This window comes from Haliaeetus albicilla, chromosome 14 (assembly GCF_947461875.1).
Source record: "Haliaeetus albicilla chromosome 14, bHalAlb1.1, whole genome shotgun sequence".
In the NCBI taxonomy this organism is placed as follows: Eukaryota; Metazoa; Chordata; class Aves; order Accipitriformes; family Accipitridae; genus Haliaeetus; species Haliaeetus albicilla.
The window spans coordinates 2491172-2518037 of record NC_091496.1 but is presented as its reverse complement, the minus strand read 5'-3'; the positions used below and the strand labels follow the sequence as shown (position 1 = coordinate 2518037).

At 40.3% G+C, this 26866-nt stretch overlaps 1 protein-coding gene across 1 annotated transcript in view; it reads left to right on the top strand.

The window, feature by feature from the left end:
* EXOC4 (exocyst complex component 4) overlaps positions 1–26866 on the top strand; it is a 408465-nt gene that overhangs the window by 184481 nt on the left and 197118 nt on the right. Inside the window, exon 10 of the mRNA XM_069801534.1 lies at positions 6922–7018. Within this exon, the coding sequence (XP_069657635.1) occupies positions 6922–7018 (97 nt within the window). The remainder of the gene's footprint in view (positions 1–6921; positions 7019–26866) is intronic.

The following is a 26866-nucleotide window of genomic DNA, read 5'->3' as shown; positions in this document are numbered from 1 at the left end:
AAATAACCTTTGCTTTACTGTATTACTTGGAGGGCTGAGTTTCAGTTGCATTGGCAGATCCATAACAGCTCCCATGCGTGGTTTGCAGGAGTCTGGCAAGACAGGAGGACAACATGGCTCAGAAAGAGAAAATTATTAACCCAGAGTTGACCTACACGAGTGGGAAAGTGTAGTGTTTCAAGGCTGTCTGCCAAACAGTATTCTTAATAAAAGTGTAAGTCTTCAAACATGGTGTTTGTCAAAAGGAAGGTCTATCGATTTGGAAGTTTAATGATTATTTTCTGGGAAGCTGGCCTGCAGACACAGTGTGGTTGAAACATGGGGCTGGACACATGGGGTTTCTGATATATTTGTTCACTTGGATAAACCTACTCAGCTTCAGGGAAGACCTACCTACATTCCGTTGTACTGCTTATGGGGCTGCCTGTCTAAGGTCAAGGTGCTTGAAGCGCTCACAAAAGCTAATTTTAGGTGCGGGATGCTGGATTCCCTATGTGCTTTGTTCCCTGGTGGAGACTGATCTGGGATGTGGACCAGATGCTTCCCCATCCCTTCCCTCTTCCCTGCTGAGGTCTGGTGATATAGGAAAGCAAGTGCTAGGACAGCTGGTTGGTGAGCCCTTAATTCAAGCATGCACTGCACTGCGTGGGCTCTACTAAAGCAGGTATCTTAGAGCAGTTTGAAAAATGGCCTGAATGCAGTTAAGTTTGATGATTCAAGACGTGCAAAAGAATTTTAGAGCAGGATCAGTTCTGTCAGTTTCCTTATAAAAAGAATTTAAATGTGCATGCCAGTATGTTGAATCACTGCTGCAAATGAGTGTAGTGAAAACAGGACTTGGTGCTTGTGTTGTGTGTGTGGCTTTGTTTAAGGGGATGCAGCTGTAAGACAATAGAGTCCTGATGTACAGACATATGAAAAAGCAGGAGACTTCCATCATAAAACTCCATAGTTATTGTTCTGTAATAGCAGAGATCAATCACTTCTTTCCATTGAGCTCTGTTTTATAATATCCTGCTTTGCTCTCTTTGGGCAGCTTTTGCTTTTTTCCCTTTCATGCTAAATGAAAATTTGAATTTCCATACCTTGAAGATGGCGTGTAGGTAATAACTGTGTTGTTGATCTCCACATAATCAAGAACCTTTGGGAAGGACCATAATATCTGACCTGGTTCCTTTTCTCCTATAAGTTTGCTCTGACACTCGGAGTGGAGGAGGTGGCATTGATTTGCAAGCTGTGTTGATTGCTTGATTGTTGTGGCTTCAAAGCCTGTTTCTTTATTCTTTTTGTGGTTGCATAGATTAACGTGAAGTGGCTCACTAGGAAAGGCGCTTTGATCACAGAGAGGTGCCGAAGAATTGTTCACTACGTGCCTGGAACCTGTTTAGCTGAAAAGTTTGCAGTCATGGAGAGATTAATGAAGTTGTCCTGTGCTAACATGGGATAAGAGGGGAAGAGAGCAAAGAGGGAAGGTTTTCCTATGGTACTCATGGTTTTCGGGTGCTTGCTGTTTCTGTTGAGACCAAATAAATATTTCTCGGATGTTTTGGAAAAGGGTTTACTTGTTAGCTAAATGTTTTTTGTGTCCGATAGGATTTAAAGCATATCGGGGCTGAGGATGGAATGGAGTAGGACAGATACAGCTCTGAAACAATTGGATAAAGTCTTATGGTGCTCTGAAGTGACAGTGTAAGAAATTTCACCTTTTCAAAGTACTCCTCTTAGAGGCGGAGAGAACTTTCCTTACATTCTTGTTACAAAAAAGAAATTACTTTATTACTTACTATGATTTTAAAAGGTGCCAGGAGCTTCTTACAAGATGCTGAGCTACCTCCTCTCTGATGTCTTCATGTCCTTCAAGGAACAGATCAAGAGAGGGAGCAGTGTGTGATTCCTCTTCAAACATGATTTTGAAGAGTAAAAACTTCCATATAAATCTTGGACCTTTATGGAGAAAATTGTTTCAAAAAAAAAAAAAACAACCAAAAACCAAACCCCAACAAAAATTGGGAAAAGGAAATATAAACACTGTTATTGTTTCTGTTTTTTTGTGGGTTTGTTTGTTTAGGTTTTTGGGGTTTTGTTTTGTTTTTTAATTTAGTGGTAGAGAAGTTCTGTTGATAAAGGAGGAAATTGCAGGATATGTCTCAGTGTGGTTTTGGGGGGGGGGGGGTGTTACAAGTTAAGCAGTCTATGTAGACATAGCAGTCCTTGGTTATAGAAGGCAACGAGCTCTATATTAATTGCAAAATTATGTATCAGGAAACTCCTTGCAGTGTATTCCAGGGTTTTGTCTTTAAATGAGGAGCCATGATTTGTGTGATGGTGTGTATCTAACTTAAGGTTTGTCTTCATTACTGTTTCAGTATACAAAATTGGTATAGGAATACCAAGAAGAAATTTAATTCATTTGCAAAGCACCCTGAGGCACTTTCTGAATAATGTTAATCCTTAGCATTTCTGTCATGTGCTTCAATATGTTTTTCATACAGAGTAAATTAGCAAAGTCTGGGTATACCTCAAATTTAGGTGGGCACCTTTGAACTTGAGTTACTTCGTGGCAGAATAAACTCTCGTTTTTCTGGGGAGATCCCTTCTGGGACAAGAAATCTTGCCATCGCTCTTCTGAGACCTGCTGTGTATGTATAACGGTATAACAGGATGTTAGCAGTAAACCTGGGATATCCATGACGAATGTTTAAATTTTTAAAATACTAGGCAGAATGGAAAACTTGAAGCACTCTTAATGTTTGTTCAGACTGCAAATGCGTGCAGATTCTAGCTTTCTTGGTAATCTAATGCTTTTTCATATTGAAGCATGACATTTTAGGCTCCATTTCAGAAACATTCAGCTGCGTTACTAATGGACCCATCTCTGACTCCCACTTGCAGTGGTATTCAGGTGGGCACACTTCATTGCTAGCACAGCATGAGGATATCATTAACTCTATGACAAATTTCACTTCACCTCAAAGTTTTTCTTTTTTTTTTTTGTTTCATAATTTATTACTAGATGCATTAAATCAGCAAGCTGGTGCTCTTAAGAAGGAACTGCTACAACAATAGTACTTTGACACCTGTGAAAGTTTGGGTTTTTTTCCTAGTGCCTGTGAAATGTGGCTATTACAGTTTCTTGCCTTACACTAAAAAAACCCAAACAAACAAACAAAAAAAAAACCCCAAAGCAAACCCCAAACAACAAAAAAACCAATCGCTGCAGCCCAAATGAAAGACTTCTGTAGTGTGGCATTGCTGAAGCAATGATGTATACTCAGTCCAGATGGTTATTGGAGTGCTCTATACATCAGTGAGCGTCGATGGTTAGTCCCATAGTCGGTGCTTTTAGTGAGCTGTCATGGCAATAAAGCTGAGCACTCACATACAGTTGAAAATCTTCAGTGCCCACTGGGAATTAGGCTTTACAGCTCCTTTTCCCTAATGAGGCGGATCGTTTTCTGCTCATATGTACGTGGCGTGCGTTCAGGACAGCCCAGCAGTACAGTATTTGCGTGCTTAGCTCTTGTTTGGGAGACCGTGCAAACTGCGTCTCTGATAATCATCGTGATGAGGAAAAAACTACCCACAACACAACGGGCTTTTTTTCCCCACTCTTCCTTTATCTGCTGCCTGTTTTCTGTGGAGCTGCCTGGTATGGGTTTCTTTGGATGAATGATCCACCTTCGGGTTCACCTCCTGAAAGACATGCTCTTGTTAGGAATCAGTAAGGATGAAGGGATAATCATGGTGTATTTTTATGGAGATGCCTGTTGGCTCTCCAGCACGGGGCATTGTCTGCAGTAGAGGTATCATGTTGGCTGCTCAATGTAAATGCACATTTCAGACCTTGATGTAGTCAGGGAGAGTCCTCACTAGAGATTTGCACTCGAATATACAGGCAAAGTTATATCATAAGCTCTCTCTTGCTCCAGTTTGGGCTTTTCTGCAACAGCTATCGTAATAAAACTACTGTGCTGTAAATTGTGGTAAATGGCAGCATTTGCTTGTCTGCGCTGCGGCTGTGCACGAATGGAGCTGTGCTGCTGTCGGGCTTCGGCAGCTTAGTTCGGGGTCCGTAGAAGTACGATGGCACCGTCGAGAGAAGTAAAGGTGGGAGATCCAGTGCAGGCTGCTGGCGTTAGCAAGAGCTGTTGCAATGCTGGGTTGTTGTTGGTATGTATGAGACATCATCAGGAATAAGATTTACGTCTCAGTGTATTTTTTAAGGTACAATATTTAAATACAAACAAAATTACTTTTCCTTGTAGCTTACACCTACATGCAGAGCATTCATTATTATTAATTGAAAGCTAAGAGCGGAGAAGTTGTAAAAGCATATTTTTCTCTCGGTGCCGGTGTTCTGTTCTGTTCTCAAATCTCACATAATATGGCCAAGCAGATAAGACAGATTGTTTTATTCCTTGCTATGGAGTTCATCCCAGTCAATAATATTGATTAGTGCAGGGTGACTTGATGTTACAAGAATAACACCCTTTTCTTAATTTGAGCCTGTATTTCCTAGTTCATGCCTCAGTAGTTCATGCTTGGATGAATTCTTCAATAAGTCAGTTAAGACACAGACCCCACTGGAAATTGCAGGGTCTGACATTAATAGGGGAAATGAATAATTTTCTTTTCCTAGAAGTTACGCCTCTTTTTTCCACGATTAAACTGTCACATTGTGCAAGTTAACTTTTTAAAATGCAAAATGAAATTCTGGAATTTTTTTTTTTTTTTTGAGCTACCTCTTTCTAATTACAATCAGTAAAGTTTTATAAACTATGTTCTCAGCTGCTTCTTTGTGCTTCCTGAGTCCTTATGTTAGTGCAGGATTTATCAAGAAGCTCCATGTCCTAAAGGTGCATTTGGGGAGCTGAGTCAGCTTGTGGAAATGCTGCAACTGCAGCTATCCACAGGATGGATGCATGGATTTCCCACTCCACAAGGAATTTAATATTGTCCCTTTTACCGGGGCACCGAAACAGCATCTTTGAATCTACACCAGTGCTGTGAATTCTTGTACAAAGTACTCTTGACCTGGAGGGACCATTTAGGGTATGGGAGAACTGGTGTCAGTGACTTGCTTGGTCCTTGGACATTGCTGTGAGGTTGCGGACAGGAGGGTCAATTAAATCAGGTCATCAAAGAGCTTTTTTTATAGATTGGTTACAGGTAATGGCCTAAAGCATATAAACTTCACCTTGAAAAGAAGATCGAGTCACTTACTCATGGGTTGTATTCCTCCTCTTACACTTTCCAATGTGGAGAAATTCTTCTTGTTTCGAGGCAGATAGATGTCAGGGTCAAAAAAATGCAATAATCTGCTGCTGTTGTTTTGATTTCAAGTACTTTGTCATTTTCCTACCTATAAAGCTATCATAGTAATGTGATTAGGTTCTGTATTTATTATTATTCAATCATTAACGAGAGTTCACATGCAAAATGAAAAGGACTTGACAGTATTTGGGCTAAGTTCTTTGCCTAAGTTCTTATTTTGGGTTATTTAAGGTTCTTAGCCAAAAACCTCACTCGATAGGGTTGCTTCGCAGATGATACCTGCAAGATGATGGTCTGTGCTTTGTGACAAGAGAGCATGACCAAAATACAAGGGTTTATGTGCTGAATTACTGCTAATTTCAGAATGAGATTTTTTTCTGATGCTGCCATTTGCTTATGTGTGGGGCATCTGGCTTGTTCTCCTAAAAATGTTTTCTTCTGGAAGGGTAACAAGTGGACTTTGTTGCTATCAGCAAATGCAAGGGTTTCAGGAAATTGAGATTTGCCTTCCTCCCTTTTTTCTCTCTCAGTAGCCTAATTTTTAAAGTGTTTTGGTGTTAGGAGCTGCCTATGGAAGTGACTTTGGTTCAGATTTAATGACATGCAGGTGGGTGTTTTCATGCCACTTGAAGTCCTGCAGTCTGGGCCTGAGGTGTATAAATAACACTCTCTGAGCTTGTGTTTTACTACCAAGGACTGTGCCAGACTCAAAAAGTTAATTTTCCCCGTAGCTGAGAGCCTATTTGTATGTAACTGGAACTTGAGCAAATGCGACTTTTGCTAGGGAATTACTTGGTGCAGGACGTGGACTCCTGAGAGACCCAGTAGTGTTAAATGTAATAAATAAGTTAAAATGTCGTGTCACTTGCAGTCAAAACCAAGCTACCTTCCAAGGGATTGAATGGTGGCATCAGTCGGAGGTGCAGGAGCCTTCCATACAGCAATATGGAAGCAGCAAAATTCAGTGAAGTGCTGCTCTTAAAACCCTTTCCAAGCATCATGTGCTTCAAAATACATCTTAGCCACATGGACAAGACTTTGAGTGTTTATTATACAAGATGAAGGCCCTCGTGCTTTTGAGAAAGGGTGGTTTAGGTGTGTGCTGATGTGCTTTGTGTTAGGTTTTGGGCTGTTCTGATAACTGCTCAGGTCACTGAAACTTCAGGCTGGAGGTCCTCGTTTGTCAGTGGGTTGGCACTTTGAAGAACCATGAGGCTCAAGGCTCTTAATGGTGTCTGGGCATCTCTCATCTGTGTGATGGGTATCACGTTAGCACCTCCAGTCCGGTACACTGGACTTAGGTCAACTGATACATTCATCTGACGTGGCTGGGAAACTCTTCTGCAGTTGAAACCAGGTCCTGTGCCGTAGGAGACCTGCACTTACCAGTCTTTCTGCAATACTCCGCCAGCTATGGAGAGAGGAGCCTAAAGTAATGAATGAATATGATCTGTATTGTTCCTATTGCCTTAGGAGTACTTTCTCGGAGCAGAAAGAGGGTAGAAAGAGCGTATCTTCACGTTAATTGCTGATCTTTCACTAGGAATGAAGCATTTAGTCAGACCTAAATGTTTAATTATCACTTACTATGTAAAAATCAAGGGATGTTCAGATCTGTTAGACAACTTGTTTCATGTTATTTTCCAGGAGGACCGGATGATAACTTAATTGAAGGTGGCGGATCCAAGTTTGTCTGCAAACCAGGAGCCAGGAACATTACCATCATCTTTCATCCCCTCCTCAGGTAAGTAAGGCTGTCTACGTATTTCTAGAGGTGCAAATAATTAGAATAAGTAGAATTAACCTTCTTTCTTTATGGGCACATTGCCACTTCTGAGATAACATCCCACAGCAGTGGGCTTGCTGTAAAGTTGTTGACATGCACATATGTAAAAAGTAATCACTAGTTGAGGTTGTTGCCAGTGCTCTTTAATCTTTTTCAAAATTGACTAGCATACCAAGTGGGATTGCTTGTCTGGGTGACCCTGTTTCATTGACCAGTGTAAGTTGTTATTGACCCAAGCTGGGAAAAAAGTTTAGTTGCAGCATGCCACAAATTGTTTATTGCTGACTGTCTGTTATGCTTATTAAAAAGTCAGAAGGATAGTTTATGAACTGCAAGGTAAGTTCATTCTTTGATAAAGCAAATACGGTCTATGGTCTGCAAATTAAATGCCTCATCTAAAGTGCCCTGCCAATTACTAAAATCTTCACAGCTCATCACGGACTGCTGGAACTTTAAAACAGAGCAGGTCTATACTAAGCCTCTTTTCACCAAGTCACTCACCTCTGATACTTTAATTTTTCTTTCTTTACTTTGCAATCTAACAGTTCATCTCTTAGTTTTGCCAGCATTAAATACTACGATGTTTTTCTCGGCTCACGTTGGTCTTCCACCTCTGCTTTTTCCTTGCAGGGTTTTCCTTTATTGTCAGACATGTCCTTGCCTATTCAGTGGTAGCACCTTTAGAGAGCATTTCCCTCCTTGGTTCTGCTTGTATTACTCGCTATCATGAGTCACTTAGGCAACAGGGTATGTCCCTTGAACACTAAAAACAAGCAATAATAAAATAGTAATAAAAAGTAATGGGAATCTGATCCCCAGAGGATGGAATATCCTGACTGATGTCTCAGTAGCTGAGAACTGTGGTCATCTGTGACTTCTCAGGACTTAAAAATATAGATGGAAAGTGCATAAATTCCTCCAAATTTAAGTTTCTGATGTCATGACACTAGATATTGGAATAATCTTGAGAACAGCACCTGTTGTGAGGACAGACAAAAACTTGTTATGGTGTTTAAGATCTTTCCTTGAAAAAAGGGTTATGTACATTGTACACTCTTCATTTATCGCTAGATGCCCATAATGAAATGGAAAATTTCATAAACATATTTTGTTTCAACCTCTGTCTCTTTTAAACAAAAGAAATGTGCTAAAAATAAATTTGCTACAGCATGATTTATAGTTTTTAGCCATTATATTATGAGAAAAGATGGACAGTGGTTAAGATGCAATATGCTATTCAAGATACGACCGCTATAGTATGGACTTCAGTCTCTTAATCTTTAATGAATTTACAGGCTTCTTTCAAGCACAGAGCGGGGTGATGATGTTCCTATTTTTATTGATGAGGTATTTCACATTGATTTAGAAACCGGTGAAAATACTTCTTTCTTTCTATTTGCCTTCCTGCTTAATTTTTCCCCCTTTTTTTGCCATCTGAGTCAAACATGAGTGCTCTGCTTTAAATAGCACTTCTCACAAACACTTCACTTTCATTACCAGCTTGCAAGATAGGCAATAGAAATAATTTGCCTCATAAAAAATAATTGCATCAAGATTAAGGTATCTGCGTACAATATATTTTTCATGCTAACCATCTGCAACATCTTAACTTCCTTGCATTGAGTAGTTCATCAATAACTGCATGAAGAGAAGGAAAATACCCTGTGACTGAGCTTACCCGTTTCTCACTGCAGAATGGGGGGAGTTTGGGTGTAAGTGAAGACTGTAGAAACTTTTTTAATGTGATTTTGCCTAATTTAATGATTGACAGAGTAAACGCACGAGTCCTTGCTACCTTAGATTTAACTAATGATCCTCAACTTTGGTGTGTGCATGATGCATGGGGTGCAGCATATCTGGGATGACCAGGACTGGATTTCTTTTGCTGATAATAATTACCTGTAGGGAGTTCTGTTCCTGATGGGAGTTGATAGCAATGACCTGTCCTACCAGCAAACTGGCTTACCCATTGAGTCCTGTTAAAATTGGCTATATGGTGCTGGCTGTGGTTGTAAAATGCTGAATATGGTGGATTTGCTAAAATATTGACGTTTGCAATAATTTCTAGCACATCATCTTATGTGTGCATTCCTTGTTGGTTAGATCTTTGTCACCCTTCTCCAGACGTTATTGTATAAGTGTCAAGCTCTTGACGAGGTAATTGCTGCAGAGGTGTGAAGTTTTCACTTGCTTTATTTTCCATTTGTTGTCGAGGTTCTTTATGGCCTGCCTCAATCATCTTTCATCAGTGTCGCTTGTATGGGCTTAAAATGAATCTGTTTTGAATTAAAAATGATCAATATTTTATTTAGAAGGGGTTTTTGTTTGGTTTTTTTCTTATTTTTATCAAGTTCACATAAACATGTTGACAGAGAAGTTTTAGCACTGTATGGGCTAGCTGATTTTATTAGGAAGCTGAGTGCTTCTAGAAGTATTAAGCTAACGGGATCACTGAGAAACCAGACACTGGCGTGATGATTTAAAGCCTGAGCATTGCATTAAGTGATGGCTTTAAAATGTAATTCAGCACAGTAATGTTGGGGGAGGGTTGTAACCAGAGCATTCATATTCATCAGTCTGAATTTTTCTTTTTTTTGTACTACTGATGTGATAGACAATGACATTTTTCATATCAGAGTTGCACAATCACAGTGTTAAGTTTACTGGTTATAATAGCCTTTTTTTGGATCCTTCTTTATGTACAAACTGAGGTTGAGCTTGGCTCCAGATCCTTTTGAAGAACAGAGAGTCAGCAGGCTTTCAGGGGGCTGTGAATTAACCCGCGTATCTCCAGTAACAAAAGTTTCTTTGGAGGAACTCTTAACTAACAACCGTGGAGATCGTAAGGGCAAATACATACGAATGGTTTTCAAAGTCTTCCTTCCCTCGATTTCATTTAGAGCATCGAGCCAGAGTTGGGAAGTGAGATGTTAATGCCGTTTGGGATGTGGGTCCCTAATTTCCACTAGGACAATTGAGACACACCAAGCCCCAGATTAATTACCAGGACTTAATGACACCACCACACACGTAATAAATTAATAGTGAATTTTTGGAAGACAAGTGGGTATTCTGGTGGAGATGATTCCTGGGAATAGATTTTACTAACTACATATGAAAACTAATTGCACTTACAAATTGAAGAGGAATACACATCTGATTTTCCTTAATTACATATTGCGGGAGGTGTCAAAGTATAAAAGTTACCAAAAGCGTCCAGTTGCTTTCTTCATCCTTCACTGCTAACCAGCATCTGCTTGGATCGTGAAAGCGCTGGTGTTACTGGTCTGTGGACTAATGTCTCCCGTTGGAGGAGGGAAACGTGCAGGACCAATACTGACGCCCTTACGTTGTGGAATATTGAACAGCCTGAGTGATGTCTGTTGTAACATTTGTTTGGTGGGGATTTTTTTTTAATGTTTATTTGTTTCAGCTGGCATTTGAAAGGCACTTGGCTCTTCAGGGTAATAATCATTTTACATATGCTTTATAGAGCATGTTTATTACCAGACAATTGAAGAACAGATGTCTGCAGTCTTGAGGCTTAAGGGGGAGGGACAGGAGGGACTGGAGATGGAGGGGATGGTGGCGTGTGGAATTGTGAAAGCACTGCTGATGCTAGCTCAGTTGAACGTTGTTTGGATATTGGGTACTAAGGCCGCGAGGGTATCCATTTATTAATATCAGCCACACTTCATTAAGATCAAGCAGCAATTAAAAGGGTTATAGGATGGAAGAGAAAGCAAAGCGTTCATTGATTCGGAAGAAGCAGTCGCTTCTAAGCAAGATTGTGTCCTTGTGAAGGAGTGGACTAGAGAGGCTAAATTGACCTGGCACCCTCTACCTCTCTATCAAATGGGCAGCGTCTGCCTGCTGCCATCTCCCTGCTCGCCAGATGGGAGGAACTGCGCCGTGTCAGGGATGTTCTAGTCACTGCCTTTGATCTCAAAGTCTGGAGAGTAAGAAAGTGAGAAGCAAAGTGTGGATTTATTGGAGTAGCAAATTAAGGGAGGAAGGAAAGGCAAAATTACTGATTCGACTGTGCTGATGTTGTCTGAGATGCAAAGACTAAAGTTTAACGCTCAGGTGTGTGCATGGTCCGAGGCACTGCAAAGTTTGCTTGTTCTTGGTATTTCAGGTTGGTTGGAGTGGGAGGAAAAGAGCAGGTAATAATTTGACATTTTAATTTAACAATTAAGTGATTATGTTCATTTATGCTGGTCTCCATCATTTAAAGCAGTAGCTTTTTACTTGTTAACATTTTTGGAATTTCCTGTTTCTTCCGGTTATGTTAATGCTAATAAAGGAGCGATTGCTCTTTTAATAAATAAAATATATTCATTAGGGAATAATCAAGGAGGATAGTAATTTAGTTTTGCTGCCTGTTGATATCAGCATGTTCCTCACCAACTGGTGGCAATCGGCACGGAACTGCTGAAGGTCAAATTTCGGACTCCGCTGGTAACCTGTCCTGGGGAGGGAGGTGCACGATGTACAGAATATGTACATACACACAGGTACATATGTATTAACAGTCATGTTTTAGCTTTCCGTGCTTTGGGAATAATCGTGTCAAGCTTCTATTTAATTCAGGATATGTCAAGATAAAAGGCACTGTATGTATAATTTAAATCCTCTGTTTAGTTTGAAAATGTTGGGAGGGGATGGCAAAGCTGTCATCGGTTCCTATGGGGCATCTAAGTCCTTTGGTCTGTGTGAGCATCAACTGCTGCTGCAGCTGAGCACTGTTCATACCTATGTAACTGCAACTGATACAAAACTATGTATATAAGTAAGAACCCGTGTGTACCTCGCTGATAATCCCTTTTATTAGTATATTTGTAGAGCTATAATAATAAACTACTAATTTGATTTTAAAATATGCTGTAATATCTTATAGTTGTGTACTAAAAAATTAATATTTGATAATATGGGGAATGTGTTATATGGGAAGCAAAAGGAGTGTGAAAATTAGATTAGTTTGTTAGTTACATTGAGTATGTTTAGACTATGTTAAATGATACCAAGTATGTTAAGAAAAATACGTGGTATTTTGTCAGTTTAAGAAGTATATATTATTATTATTAAAGTAAATGGAAAATGTCAAATAATCTTAGGGCACAGATAGTGCTAAATAATGAGAGCTGATGTTTCTAGCTTTTTGAAATCAAACCTAAAATACTTGATTTTAGAGAAATCGATAAAACCGACTCGAGCTGGGAGAGGGAACTTATTAACTGCTTAAAGTTTGTATTTCACGTTGAATAATATTCAGAGGATAAGGAGTTAAGTAAAAAAAAAAAAAACAAACAGGTGCTGTTATGTACATAGGAAGACTTTATTTGCAAACTTTTAAAGTCAGTGACCCCTTAAAAATATAACCATCTGGATTCCATGAATACTGTTTGTGAAGTCTTAAGAGTCAGACATATCCCTTATCTTCAAAGACGGGGGAAAAATATCACTTAGTTAATCTAAATCTGGCTTCTGCAAGGTAGGCAGTATCTTCCCTTTAGAGAGGGAGGCTATGGAGGCAAGGAGCTGGTGCCTCTCCGCAGGCTCTGTGGCGCGGCAAGACAAATGGGGCTCAGATCAGGAGCCCGTATCTCCTGCTTCTCATTACGGTACCGATAGTCACCACGATGCTTAATATACCCATCTTTATTTTGGAATCGTTAATACCCATCCTTGAGTATGACAGATGCTTGATACAACTTTTCATACACTCGCTGTTTACTTCAGTTGACCTGAATCGAGATCTTAAGGGAGCAATTTGACACCCACCTACTGAATTTTTTTCTCCCCCCTGGTTTAATGAGTGTTTAGAAGACATTTAGTTGACGAGTCCCTTGCTGTTGACATTTAGTACTTTATATCTGTCAACAGCGGGAATGAATGTTTCTTGCAGGCGAATCCTAACTCTTTTCTCTTTGACAAGCTCTCATAAAGTCTGCGTTGCTGAATTATAAAGACACATTTCAGAAGAGCTTGTTGTTGTGACACTGCTAAGAAAAGGTTTAGTTCTGGCTGAGGCCATCGCAGAAACAGGGCACATGCATGGGAAGGGGATGGCGAACAGCTTCACGTTTTGTGCTTTTTTTTCCCTGATGCTTTATGAGGACTGACAGTCTTACTGTGTGTGTCTGATTAAAGATGACAGTTTATAAAAACCTTAAGGTAAGGCTGTTCATTTTCGATGACAGAAAATAAAGCAGTCCCCCCCACACCTCCCACACAAACAAAAACTCTTACACGCCAAAAAAACTCTTAATATGTGGTGCATTGATTTTATATTGTCTGTCAGAGAATGTGCTTCAGCAGATCAGTCAAGTTTTGAGTTTTCAAACATGCTTCATCCATACGGAAAATCAACAGCCTGTCAGAAATTTCACATGTCTCCAGCTCCTCCTTTCCTTTGGGTGAAATACAACCTGAAGGAGGAACATAGAAATTTTGACATTTGCAAGAACTTAGGCTGAATAGCTGAAAACAGTGTTAATTCAATTCCATGATAATGAATTACTTCTAACCCGTATTATGTTCATCAAGCCAACAAAGTAGTTTCAGCTCATTTCTTAATGGAAGTGCTGCTTGAGTTTAGTTCTAGCATTTAACTAATGTTCTCAAAGAGCAGGATTAAAGTTCCCCGTATTGCTGAACACTATTATTTTTATTATACTATAAGTAGAGATTTGTGATGTCATATGAGTTTTCAGTATTTATTCCTTGTGAATACTGCATCGCAAGACACGAGTCGTGTCTTAGAATAGAACAGTTCAGTCGGAAGGGACCTACAACGATCCTCTAGTCCAACTGCCTGACCGCTTCAGGGCTGACCAAAGGTTAAAGCCTGTTATTAAGGGTATTGGCCAAATGCCCCTTACATGCTGGCAGGCTTGGGGCATCGACCACCTCTCTAGGAAGACTGTTCCAGTGTTTGACCACCCTTTCAGTAAAGAAATGCTTCCTAATGTCTAGTCTAAACCTCCCCTGGCGCAGCTTTGAGCCATTCCCACACGTCCTATCACTGGATCCCAGGGAGAAGAGCTCAATTCCCTCTCCACGTCCCCTCCTCAGGAAGCTGTAGAGAGCAATGAGGTGTCCCCTCAACCTCCTTTTCTCCAAACTAAACAAACCCAGTGTCCTCAGCCACTCCTTCCAGCCCCTCCACCAGCTTTGTTGTCCTTGTCTGGAGGTATTCAAGTACCTGAACAACCTTCTTGAATTGTGGAACACAGAACTGCACACAGTGCTGAGGGTGAGGCCACACCAACGCTAAATGCAGCGGGAATGACATCAAGTCTTGAGATACACCAGCAAACCTTGTGTAGATCTGCTCATCTGGTTCTTTCCCAAAGAGGTGCTGGGCATGGCTGGTGGATGTGGGTTAAGAAGTTTGCAAGAAGTGCTGGTTTCGTACTGTGCAAAGAATAATCGTGGGTTTTCCCACCATTAGAGGAGCGGGTGTTGGACTGGAAGAGGGTTATTTTTGATTTTTCCGAGCTTGCCGTAGTGTGGACAAAAGCCAGCACATCTTGTATATGGACCTGTGAATTTATTGGTAATCTAACTGGTGTTTTACTAAGTCTAATCAAAATAGAACAATTATTAGTAAGTAAACTTATGGTGAAATTACAATAGTTATACAAATCTGGATTTATAGACTGGATTATAAAGTTATTACTAATTCTCTTTAATATTTTAATTTAAAAATGAAATAGTCAATTCTATTCTGCCCATGATGGTAATTGGTAAGTGATCTCCATGTCTTTCTCTCAACCCACAAGTTTTTCCATCTTATTTTCTACCCCCTGTCCTGTAAAAGAGGCGAAGTGAGAGAGTAGCTTGGTGGGGGTCTAGCAGCCGGCCAAGGTCGACCCACCACAAGAAGCTACTCTGGTCTTCCCAGAGTCTTACGGATGCCAGCAAATCTTTGGAGCAATCCTAAGAAGGAAGAGGATAAATTTGTGGGTCTTGCCCAGTACCAGGTGTGGCAAGTAGTCTGGGGAATTCCTCTTATATTTCTCACGTTGTGTCACTGGACCAAATAGTTTTACGTCAGAGCGTTTCCTTACGCAAGAGCCAGCTAGCCAAGGCCTCTGAAAGTCAACTCCACTAGCATGTTTTCCAGGCCTAAACACTTTTTAAAAAAAATACACGTGCGTTTTTTCCTTAAGAGAATGTAATACACCTGCAATTCTTTGGCTTTCTTTTAGCTCTGTTTCCATGTAAAACTGTGTGTATTAGCTAATATCCAGCTAATTTTACAATTTCACAAGGGTGTGCTCAGTTAAAATATCTTCTGTAAGTATTCATATGATGGCTGCAAATCTATTTGGTAGAATTAAAAAAAAAAAAAATCTGGGAAAAAGGTTTTTTTTTTTCCATTAATCCACATTTCTCCAACACAAACTTACAGGCAGCCACACACTGACTGACTGATTTGCTGCCCGTGCTTTACGCTTTACCCAGGTAGACAGAAGAATTGGTTCAGATTATTGTAGCAGGGACCTGCGAGGTGAGACGGGGTTTGTAAAATGCATAGCTTGCTTTCAAAAGAAACTTGAATCTTGTGTGAACTCAAACTGGCTGTAAATTGTCATCGCCTGATGGCATCTTGTTAGCAGGATGGGTGCAAGAAGTTGATTAGAGTTGGTGAGCAACCTTCCTTTGTTACCAGAAGGTCATCTTTTCAGATTGCAACTGAGACTGAAGGAAAGGAGCTGGTGTAGTAGAAACATAGACCAAAAATCACACTTCTTTTATTTATTTTTATTTTACAGTTATGTGCTAATCTGTTATACGGAACATTCTGCAAAGGTTTGTAGATGTTGTGTTTGTGAAATGAGAGATTAAGTATGATTGAAATGGGTCTTACATGCATTGAAATTTGTAGATTTTCTTTTTTTCTTTTTCCTGTTTCTTTTCCTTTTCTCGCTCCCCACCCTGCCCCTAAGCATGAGTATTTTGGTACTTAAAAACCTCTTGGACAGAAAAATACTTAGCAAAGCTGGAAGGGAAGGATGGCTCCATTTATTTAATTTAACCATCTTAAGTACAAAATGGCTTAATCTGAAAATGCTTTAAGGAGCCTGAGTTACACATCAAGATCCAAATTTAATGCTTTGGCTTATCAGACGCTATAAATCTCTTCAATCACAAGGTGAGATACTCCCATGCAGGAGCTGGTTCCTTTCTAGGAGCTTAGTTGGCATTGGGGAATGAACTTCCACAGCGGCTAAAACTTGCTTTACTAGCACCAGCTTTCATTTCAAATACAGCACGTACTACTCTGACACTGAAAAAAAATCTGCAAGCGACAGAAAAACTCACAAGGCAAAAGTAGAAAAGCATCCTTCATTTTCATTGTGGAAGAAAAGGGGAAAAAAAAATTTGACAAATTCTAAGTTTATACTAAGTTTGTAATCTATGGAAGCTGTTCAGCAAATACATTAGTGAGGGCTTTCCCTGAATACGATAGGGGAAATCCAAGGATGAAAACCTAGTGTGGCTTGAGTCCAAGTTACATTATTATTACCCTGAAAAACTTTGGAGAGTGTGTGTGGTTACATTCATAAAGCTTTACGAATTTTCAGTTGAAATACAGGAGAGCTGTTGGTTGATGAGAACGAACAAGGTGATTTGTGTATTTTGTATTTGCTGTTAAAAGCAAAGATATAAAGCCCAGAATGACAGTGGGTTTTGGACCCCATATCCCCTATATAGCAATCAGAGGAACATGTATATGAAAGGAGTTTTAATTTTTATCTTTTTTTTTTTTACATAAATGTCATGTTGTTTAGCTAAAGGTTCTTCTGGGAAAAGCCTTTGGTGGCGAACTGATTTCCCTTAGCATTGGGCCACTCATGTTGGAGCTCTCTCTCTGCTTTGTGTTTTAGCTAGATTATTCTTGCTGGGTTTTTGCAAAGCTATTTAAAACCTTATGTACAATTTAAAATTTTGTAATTTGGGGAAACTATAGCTGTTATCTCAGTTAGAGCATGGAGGTGAATTTCAGTCTTCTCCAGGGATAGTAAAAGGGAAAAAAAGAGATTTTCAAAGTATTTAATTTTCATTTATGATTGCAAAGAGTGAGATCTGAAATGTTTATTTCAACTATTACCCTCTTTTCAGTTTCCTGAGCAGAGCTAAAAATAGTGATTTTAAAGTTACTTCACCAATAAGCTGCATTTTTCTATTCTGCTGAATTCTGTCATGGATATTACAGTGCGGGACCCTCATTTATTCCTGTTTATACACCAGGTTCTTTGGTCTGGCCACATGAGATGGGGCTGCACAACCACTTGCTGCCCCAAAGGCACATGGCAAAAGGAGAGTCCTCATAGCACCGTAGGAGATGCCTTGCAGGGAAGTCAGCCCACAGAGGAGCATGTTTTTCAGACACCAGGTCATACACAGAATAAGTTTTCCTGTGGAGTTTCATTTCAAATTCTGCTGATTTTTGGAGATCTGCAGAATAGCCAGAAAGAAATTTTACAGGAAAGAAGTTGGCGGTTATTTTGGGTACCAGGCATCTTGAATACCGGATACATTAGCAGTAATTGCACATTGTGTAATACCACTGCTATGTACTTCTGTAGCTCCTTTCATCTGATAACTTCCAAGCTTTTCCGAGACATCAATTCATTAACACCTCAGCGTGAAACTGCTCTCTATGTGGAAGTCCTGGTTATGCGACTGCCGGGGATGAAGCCGTTGGGGATGAAGCGTCAAGTTGAACGATCATAAATTCTGTGCAGGTTTGGAATAGACAGAACAGAACTGAAAGTCATATAAATTCTCACTGTTAATTAGTCAAGGTCCAGACTTTCCATTTTATTGTGACTTTGTGTCTCCAGGTTTTGTTTTTCGTTGGGGTTTTTTTGTTTGGTTGGTTGTTTTTTGGGGGGTTGGGTTTTTTTTTCCAAATAGATTTGTTCTGAGGGGTGCAACAAGTGGGTGACGGCTTATTTTTGCTCTGAGAGTCCTTCTGTAACCTGGTAGTGACCACTCCGCTGCCTGCTCCTACTTGGGTGATTTAGTCAACTCTGAGGACTACATCTAGCACAAGGTGGTATGAATGCTTTGTGCAAGCTTCAAGCAGCTTTCTTCTCAGCATTGCATTCCTTAAAGTCAGGTTCTTTTGCTGGCTTTCAAAATGGGAATATTCTTTCTGGAGACCATGTCTGAAATGTAGATGCAATGCTGGGACCCTCTCAGCGCGGGGTTGGTGACCCCACTCCCACGTGGTAGCAGCAACCACGGGTCTGATGCCGTTTAATCCCTTCTGCCTCCGCTTCCTTCTCCGTAAATTGGAGATAACTCTTATTCCACACATCGGTTCGGTAGTTTGTCATCTGTAGACGAATAGCACTGTCGGACAGCTGACGGTGGCTGGTTTGTGGTGTGGGTTTTATGGACAGTTAAGTGCTTCTGCACTCGGGGACAGGACATGAAAAGGAGAGTACGAAGCTGCGTTTCTGTTGAGGTGGACTCCAGTGAATCACAGCTTGTCTAAATGTTATGGATGTTTATTTGAGTGTATGGACACCAGTAAGTAGTTTTGTTCCTGGGGAAAATCCAGATGGTGACATATTACCTGGAATTTAATTTTTGAAATGGACTATTAGATGCAATTGCTGTTCCATGATAGTGGCAACTTGAGATTTCAGGAGCCCAGTAGAACCAGTTAAGGCCATTGCCTTAGCTCTGTCTGTACCTTCAGATCGGTTGGTTTCTGGGGGTTTTTTGCTGTGGAATAGTAAAACAAATGTTACAAAATAGCAGAAGCTAACAGCATCTCTTTTTTTCCAGTCTTTATTGTGACTTAAGAACCAATCCTTGCAATAATACTTAAAACTAATGGAGTGGTGGTACCAGGGATGCTAAATGACGTGATAATGCCTCTGAACACAAAAGCACTTCTTTTATTTAGGTTTTATTTTGGCTGCCGTGACTGATTTATCATAGGGATAAAAAGACTACAGAGAAGGCAGTATACTAGCAGTGCTGTGTGTACTGTAAAATGTAATGATCAGGTTCTGACTGAAGCTCTTAGTGGCTTTAATAATTTTGGGTGTCTCTTTTCAGTAAACTCATTATCTCTGCAGTAACAGAGAGTGAGTGTTTTCAAAGTTAAAAAAAAATACTAAAAATGTTTACACTCCCTAAGGTCAAATAACATTGCTAAATAAGTGCAGATCCCTCAAAAATTGTCTGTTCCTTGCTTTTGGGATACCCAAGTTGGTAATTTTTAGTCCTGGGCCAGGTAGCTAGTTCAGTGGACACGAGACATAATTGTTCCACAAAAATTGGAGACCTTCTAGAAATAACACTAAATACAACTAGAAGAGAGAAATATTGGAAAGTGTCAGATTTGGTTCTTTTCTAATAGGTCTCCAGAGCTCTCGGAAGAAAGTCACTATTCTGCAGCTTTTGGAGGAGGGTGAGTGAGAGCCGTGGTCTGGTGGATGGCCAGACAATGGAGAAATCACAGCACAGCAAATCAAAACTGCTACACGGAGTAGGAAAATTTAAATGCTCTGAAGTTGTATACTACTACAGGGAGGAAATAAAAACCATCCTCTTTTGCAACATCTTTACAAAAGGTGGAGACAATTCTTCAGTCTAGAATCATTCTTCATTTTATTTTACAGGGCTGTACAGTCTATCGCTGTAATCCATTCCTCATTGTGAAAGTCATCTCTCTTGATACATACCGTATAATTGGTTTTAATGAAAATGGGTCTTGCAATTCACTCTGAAAATCAGACTGGGCCTGCACCACATGTAAATCGTTAATCTGAACTGAAAGCAAATTGTTGTTAAATAATAAAAGTTAATTAATTGCTAGGAATCTCTAGATTGCTAGTACCTATCTTTTCTTAACATTGGTATTTCGCTCTCTCTCCTTTGCCTGGCTCCTAAATTATTGTTTCATTTCCTTCCCAGGCAGCGTTATTCCTAGTTCTTCATGACACTTGGAGTATTTGGGAGTATTTTCTGCTTCCCGTTCATCCGGGCCAATCTTTCTTCTATGTAAGAGGTGCCAAACTTGTCGCCTATATGATCTGCTGATAAAAAAGTTCATCCAACCTCTGCTCAGCTGCCTTTTTCCCCAAAGTCCCCACTGCTGGCATGTGTCTAGTCACACAAGAGGTGCATCCGTTCCAGCCATGTGAAATGCACATTTTCCGTTGTGTGATGGGAGGACATCTGCCATGTGCATCCCTCAAGAGACTCCTAAAGAAAATGTTTGGCACCTCTTCCATATTAAAAAAACAAACAGAAGTCAAGGACGGAGAACTATTGTTTGAGTAAGCAGAACGGGTATTTGTTATCAGTTTTAGATACGCCCAGGCCAATAGTTAAGTGGTTTTTTCTGGTTAGTTTGATGAAAGGCAATAATGGGTTTAATTGCCGGTTGTCATTTGTAATATAGTATATGCAGTATTAGAGTTATTCTGATAATGCGTTGTAATTACCTACCATCAAGCGTTTTACAATGTTAAAAATACGATCTTTGAAGTAATGTAGCTAAGTTCTTTGAATTGAAGGCAATAGCTATTGAGAGTACAATATCATTTAAAAATGTCAATCAAGTCAGTTAGGTAAACAAAATGAAGGTGGTGGGTTTTTTTCCATAACTTCTTCCTGTGCCCTTAAGCCTTCCCCAAAGCTTGGCAGAATAAGCATCATGCCTGGAGGGCTGATAAATAAAAGCTATTTCGGAGATCCCTGCACACACGCCTGGTTTGAAAAGTATTGTGCATCTGGCATAAAGTGCTATCCAGAAAGCCTCTTTGTGTTCAAACCCAAAGGAATTACTATTCATTTTGGCTTTGCTATAGTAGGAGAGGAAAACTCTCTTAGGTAGCATTGCCCCTAATTCTGTGTGAGAAATGATCATGCTAAATGGTAGATGGGGCAAAGTTTTTTAAAAAGGCAGAGGTTTCAATTTGCATTGACCTTATCTATGTGCACAAATGAATCAACAGATGCAAATGAAGCAGGGGAGGCTGAACTACCAAATTTGTATGCTTAGTTGCTTTGGTCGTGTGCTTAATCTGGTAAAGAAAGGAGGAGGGAGAGAAAAAAAATCTGAAGTCTAATGAATAGAAGTGTGGCTCCAGATGACCTTTACCTCCTGTTATAATTTTGATGTAGAACAACCAAATTCCTGAAGATGTTTAATCAGCAAAGTTGAATTTTGATGAAACCACGTGCCACAGTCCCATTACCGCTGCAGAAATTAATTACAATTCATAGCAATATTCTTGATTCATAAGGATTAACACCAGTGAACTGTCACCTCTTCACGTTCTTTCCATCCTTGGTGTTGCAAAGCCTAATGTAACATAGAAGTAATGTGCGCTCACAGCCCATAACGACAACCATATCCTGGGCCGCATCAAAAGCAGCGTGACCAGCAGGTCGAGGGAGGGATTCTCTCCCTCTGCTCTGCTCTGGTGAGATCCCACCCGAAGTGCTGCATCCAGCTCTGGGGTCCCCAGCACCAGAAAGACATGGACCTGTTGGAGCAGGTCCAGAGGAGGCCATGAAGATGGTGAGAGGGCTGGAGCACCTCTCCTATGAGGACAGGCTGAGAGAGTTGGGGTTGTTCAGCCTGGAGAAGAGAAGGTTCTGGGGAGACCTTATTGCAGTTTTTCAGTATATAAAGAGGGCTTATAAGAAAGACAGAGAGAGACTTTTTACCAGGACCTCTAGAGACAGAACAAGGGGCAACAGTTTTTAAACTGAGAAAGGGAAGGTTTAGACTGGTCATAAGGAAGAAATGTTTCAGGATGTGGGTGGTGAGGCACTGGAACAGGTTGCCCAGAGAGGTGGTCAATGCCCCATCCCTGGAAGAGTTCAGAATCGGGTTGAATGGGGCTTTGAGCAACCTGGTGTAGTTGAAGATGTCCCTGCTCATTGCAGGGGGGTTGGACTCGGTGACCTTTAAAGGTCCCTTCCAACCCAAACCATTCTGTGATAAGTATCCTGTATTGATAAGTCAAACTCCACGCCCGTTCAGATATGAAATTCATTTTGGTAACAAAGCATCAAATGAAAGATGAATTAAAAACATCATGTATATATTCTATATTTTTAGCCTAGATTTTTGATTAAGGGGTTTAAATTGATTGCATCTTTTTTTTTTTTTCCCTGCAGGGAAGCACATGTACATGTGTAGTCTCATGATAGGACTCATATCATTGCAAACCCTCTAAAGTCATGACCCAGAATTTCCCCTAGCCCATGGCATTTAAGAAATGATTGTTCCTCTAGTTTAACATATGTTGCTAAAAGAGAAAGATGAAAAAGACCAATGGTGTGACAATAGTGACATTTTTCTTCTTTCAAAAAGAAGATGAAATAAAATCTTTCTTATAATTCTTTCAAATTCCTGAAGCTCAGGTAGATCTTGTCAGACATACGTCTTGCATTCAGGTAGCCTGCCAAATTTTAAAGGCAATGTAAAATATGTTGTTTTCCTCTCCTTTTCATACAAAATCAAACTGGGATAGCCGGGGCTGACAGTAGGTTTTTACAGAGCTTAATAGGCGTAAATCTCTCTCTGGATGGAATTAGCATCAGGCATGAAGAGCCTGGCTTGGGGAGAAAATATGATGTCAGTGTCACTAACGGGCATTTTCTAAGACTTCCCTGTGTTTGGTGGCAAGTCCCAGCAGCTCAACACAGAAAAAAGTCAAATTGTCAAAAGTCATTAGTGGTTGTCACTTCATAGATCTTCACACTGGAGTTCCCCCTTTGGAATTTCAGTGGAATGATTTTTTTTCTTCTTCAAGTAAGTAGGACAATCAGATGTTGTACAAAAACTGCTGGGATTTAACCCATTCATAGCTTTTTGGTTATGTCTGCAAAGAAACAGTGAATTTAGGAGCTTGAGGTTCAGTTCCATGCTCTGCCAGAACCTTTTCTACTTTCAGGAAGTCTTTTTATACCCAAATCCCTAGCGATACATTTTGAAGCTTGATTTCATCAGAGGTGCAGGCCTTTTGGGTATGGCTAGATAAGCTTTTGCTGAAACTTGTTGATTTAGTACGTACCAACTTTAGTACATCATCAGACCTTTTAATTCATTGTGTTTCTACATTGTTTCACCTCTGTTTTTTCAGGTAGTCTCCAAACACTGTTATTTTAGTGAAGTGGCATTTTAAATAACTTGCCCAAGAACAGACTGTAGTTGCCCTGTTCGCGTTGTTCTTTGTGAAACTGAACAAGTCAGTGCTAAATGATGCTCTTTGCTTCTGTTTATAAATGAGCACCCTTTCCGTGGATTTATTCCTTAGTTTCTGATTAGGAACTTCTTGATTATTTTTTGGAGTAGTTTAACAAAGGAAAGAGGCGACTGATTAAGTAGGAGGTAAACAAGCTAATGTCTCATAGTATAGGGTTTGTTGTGTGGTCTCTCAACCACCACTATCCAGGTAGGAGTCCGTCATCACTCGTCTCCTAGAGCGTGAGCATTTGGTCTAGCCTTCAAGGCTTCTTCTGCACAGTTATTTCAACACGTGCATTTTCCTTACCCCTCCAATTTAGCCATTCTAGCAAAATTCCTCCAGAGCCATGTTCACTGGCAAAGATTTCCTTCTGTTCTGGCTGCTTCTGCTCAAGGTCCACGTCGAAGCTCCATTGCAATAGCACTCTAATTCCGTCTCCGTTGCTGCTCCTACGTAATCACTGAAGCAGAAGTCTGAGAGGGGGATTTTTAAAATATATTCGTTTTATGTTCCTTTCTCTGTGAGAGGTGGATTTTGGGAGCCTTATTTAGATATTTTTTTTTTTTTTTTCCCCCCCGGATACTCAGATACGAAGTGGTGCTGCTACCCAAAGGTGTTGAAACTGTGGTTCATAGGAAATTATTTTTATAGATTAATTTTTTGCACACAGTCATACAGAAATAGAAAGGTTTCAGTTTAGTTTATATGCTTTGAATTCCCAAATTTTAAAGGATGTATTAGTAATGCTTTGGTGTTCTAATTAAATACCTAATTATATTTAGCAGTTTTACAGTTTTTGCCAGTTTCTGATGGCTTTTACTGTGCCGATCTTTGCTGTTTGTGACATTTAAAGCATATGTTTGAATTCTTCCATCTCCTCTGTCTTGTCATTTCGTTGCTCTTTTTTAGAACTGATATGTAACTTTTGCAAAATAATTGCACAATAAGCAATATAGTGTAATTTTTTGAAAGATGCAGAACCAGTAGGTGTCCCCTCAAGAAAAAAGAATAGAGAACTGCAGTGCAGGTGTGGTGAGAACAAGGAACCAGCTGGTTTTGTGAGCAGCAGAACGGTTGGAGGCATGTAAATAAGAGTCTTTTCCTTGCAGCATTTAGTTTTATAACTGTGTGTGTAGTATCCCCCTTCAGAAGCAAAATATATTAAGGGGAAAAAAGAAAAGCAAAACAAGAACATAGAAGTCACCTTAAACTTGGCCTGGAGGTGCTTTTTACAGTAAATATTTTGACATTTTTGATATACATGTCATTACAAAGTTGGGGGCAAAATTTCCACCTTGTATGACAAGCCACCCTAGAGAGAGCAGTTGTGTCACAGGCCATTAATGTTCATCATTACAAAGTGTAAAATGTCTTTTTCCTTTGTTCAGCTCCATCGATATTTATCTGGGAGGTGTATAGAGGTGGCCAAGGGGTACAGCAAGAAGTGAAATTTCAAGCTCAAGGGTTGTCTCTCTCGTGTAGCATCTCGAAAACACTGTTGGCCCAGAAGGCACTTGTACCGAATTGTTGGCAAAGGGTGCGTGACTTCAGTGTCACTTTGGTTTTAATAGGGAATGTTGGTTTATGGAGATAGATGAAGCCTGCATGCTTCAAGAGAGCCTTCTGGGGTGGGAGTTAGGGTTGGCTCATGCTGGAGTGCACCCAGCACGCGTGGGGATGGATATGTTGAGATGGTGTCCTCAGGCTTTTGCATTATCACAGCTTCCCTGTGGTGCCAGCAGAGATGGTCAGCGTTCCTCAGCTGGAAAATCACTGCCTTTCACAATTTACTGTACTTCAACTCCCATGCTTAGGGTTTTTTTTCCCCTTTGTTTAGCTATTTGCTGTGTAACAAATAGCACAGCAACATATAGGCCAAAAAGGTGCCCCCTCTTTTCACGTGCTACTGTCCCTTCTTTTGTGTATTTCTTTAGAAAAATGTCTTGGTTGCACTAAGGATGCTATTAAGTCTTTGAAACACAGCATAAGAGCTATCAGATTCTTTTTGTTGTAATACAAGTCACTGCGGTAACTACATGCTGATACAGTCTGTCTGGTCTACTTTTAGGAAATCCAGGGCAGGATAAATTTAAAAGACATACGTTCATGGGTTACTAGGAGGTGCTGAGCTTTGTTAGTGTGAGAGTCAAACCAACTTTTTCCTAGAGCCCTCCAACAGCAATACCACGATGTACGCATTGTAAAAGGTCCTTTCGGCTGCATTGTCAGTCCTCAAGGAATACTTGAAGATGGAGGTGATTTCAGTGAGAGCATCCCCTAACGGACGCAGAGCACTGAGGTTCTCCTCCATTCAGTTGCTGCTGCAGAACTGTAGCAGAAAACCAGCTCAGCAAGAGGACCACAAAATTCAGGTCTGAAGGTGCGAATGCGATTGGGATGCCCTGTGTAGCAGGACTTCAGTTAGATCTGCCCAATTTCACAACTGCGTGGAAAGATTAGATGCGAGGGTTGGTTCTCTTCTCTCTATTCCCCTTGAGATGCTACTGATGTTCTTAATGTTACAGATTACAAAGTAAGACACACAGCTTAAATTCCTGTCTTACTTGTAGCCTGTAAGACCTGATCGTTGATGCTTTGGGAGGTCGTTTCCCAATCCCCATCAATTTTCAGTGCCATGGAGCCTTGCCTGTTAATTCCATGGCAAGTCAGCAGGAAAAACCTCATTGGCGTATGTTGGTTCTTAAGAGGATGGACCAAGTGTCAATTTAGGTTCTGGGCAAGGGCAGTTTTGTTTAAATAGCCATAAACGAAGCCTTGTTAACCCTAAGGAAGCAGGTGACTAAGACTTTGCAACACTGCTTTAACTGAGGGGTTTTTTTAGCCAACTTTGTGTTTCTTATTGAACTTGCCGTCACACCCTGTTCTTTCTCCTCCCGTCTCATAGATGAGGGTCCAGAATCTGAAGCGAACCACAAGTAGTCAGGAGCACGTATCTGTGTAGGTATGAGCCTGAGCAAGGGCTCATCAGGCTATTTACTGGACAGTCGCATCCTTATCTCATGCACAAGGGCAAAGCTCAACTGATAATGAAATCTGCACGTTTTCCTTTAGGGTATTTATAACTATGCTGAGAAATTTGCTCTTGCTTTGCATGTCGAAGAGGTGGGAATATCTATTCCCACAGTTAAATTCCATCCACAAGTAAGTACAGTATGAATATACTTTTTCACCTTCTGAATTGCATATGAAAGAGAGAGCACGATCTGATTCTCTGCTTACTGAAATAAATGTCAGAGAGGACGTGACCTAATTATCTTGCTTCCCCTTTTCCGTCTACATGAAATCTTTCAGTTTTGTGGGTGTTTTTTAAAACCACTGATTTTTGTCATTGATCCTAGAATTTCCATAATTTCAGTGTTCACTGAAGAAGGCGATGAAGTATGTATGTGTATTATAATAATGTGATGATATGCAAATAATGTCTCCTAGGTAAAGAATCCAAGATTCTGATATTGGTAAACCTTAGAAAAACCCACTTTGGTTATGCTCAGACTATGGCAGTCTCAGGGTAACAAGTTTCCTTGCTTTAAGTCTCAAGTGA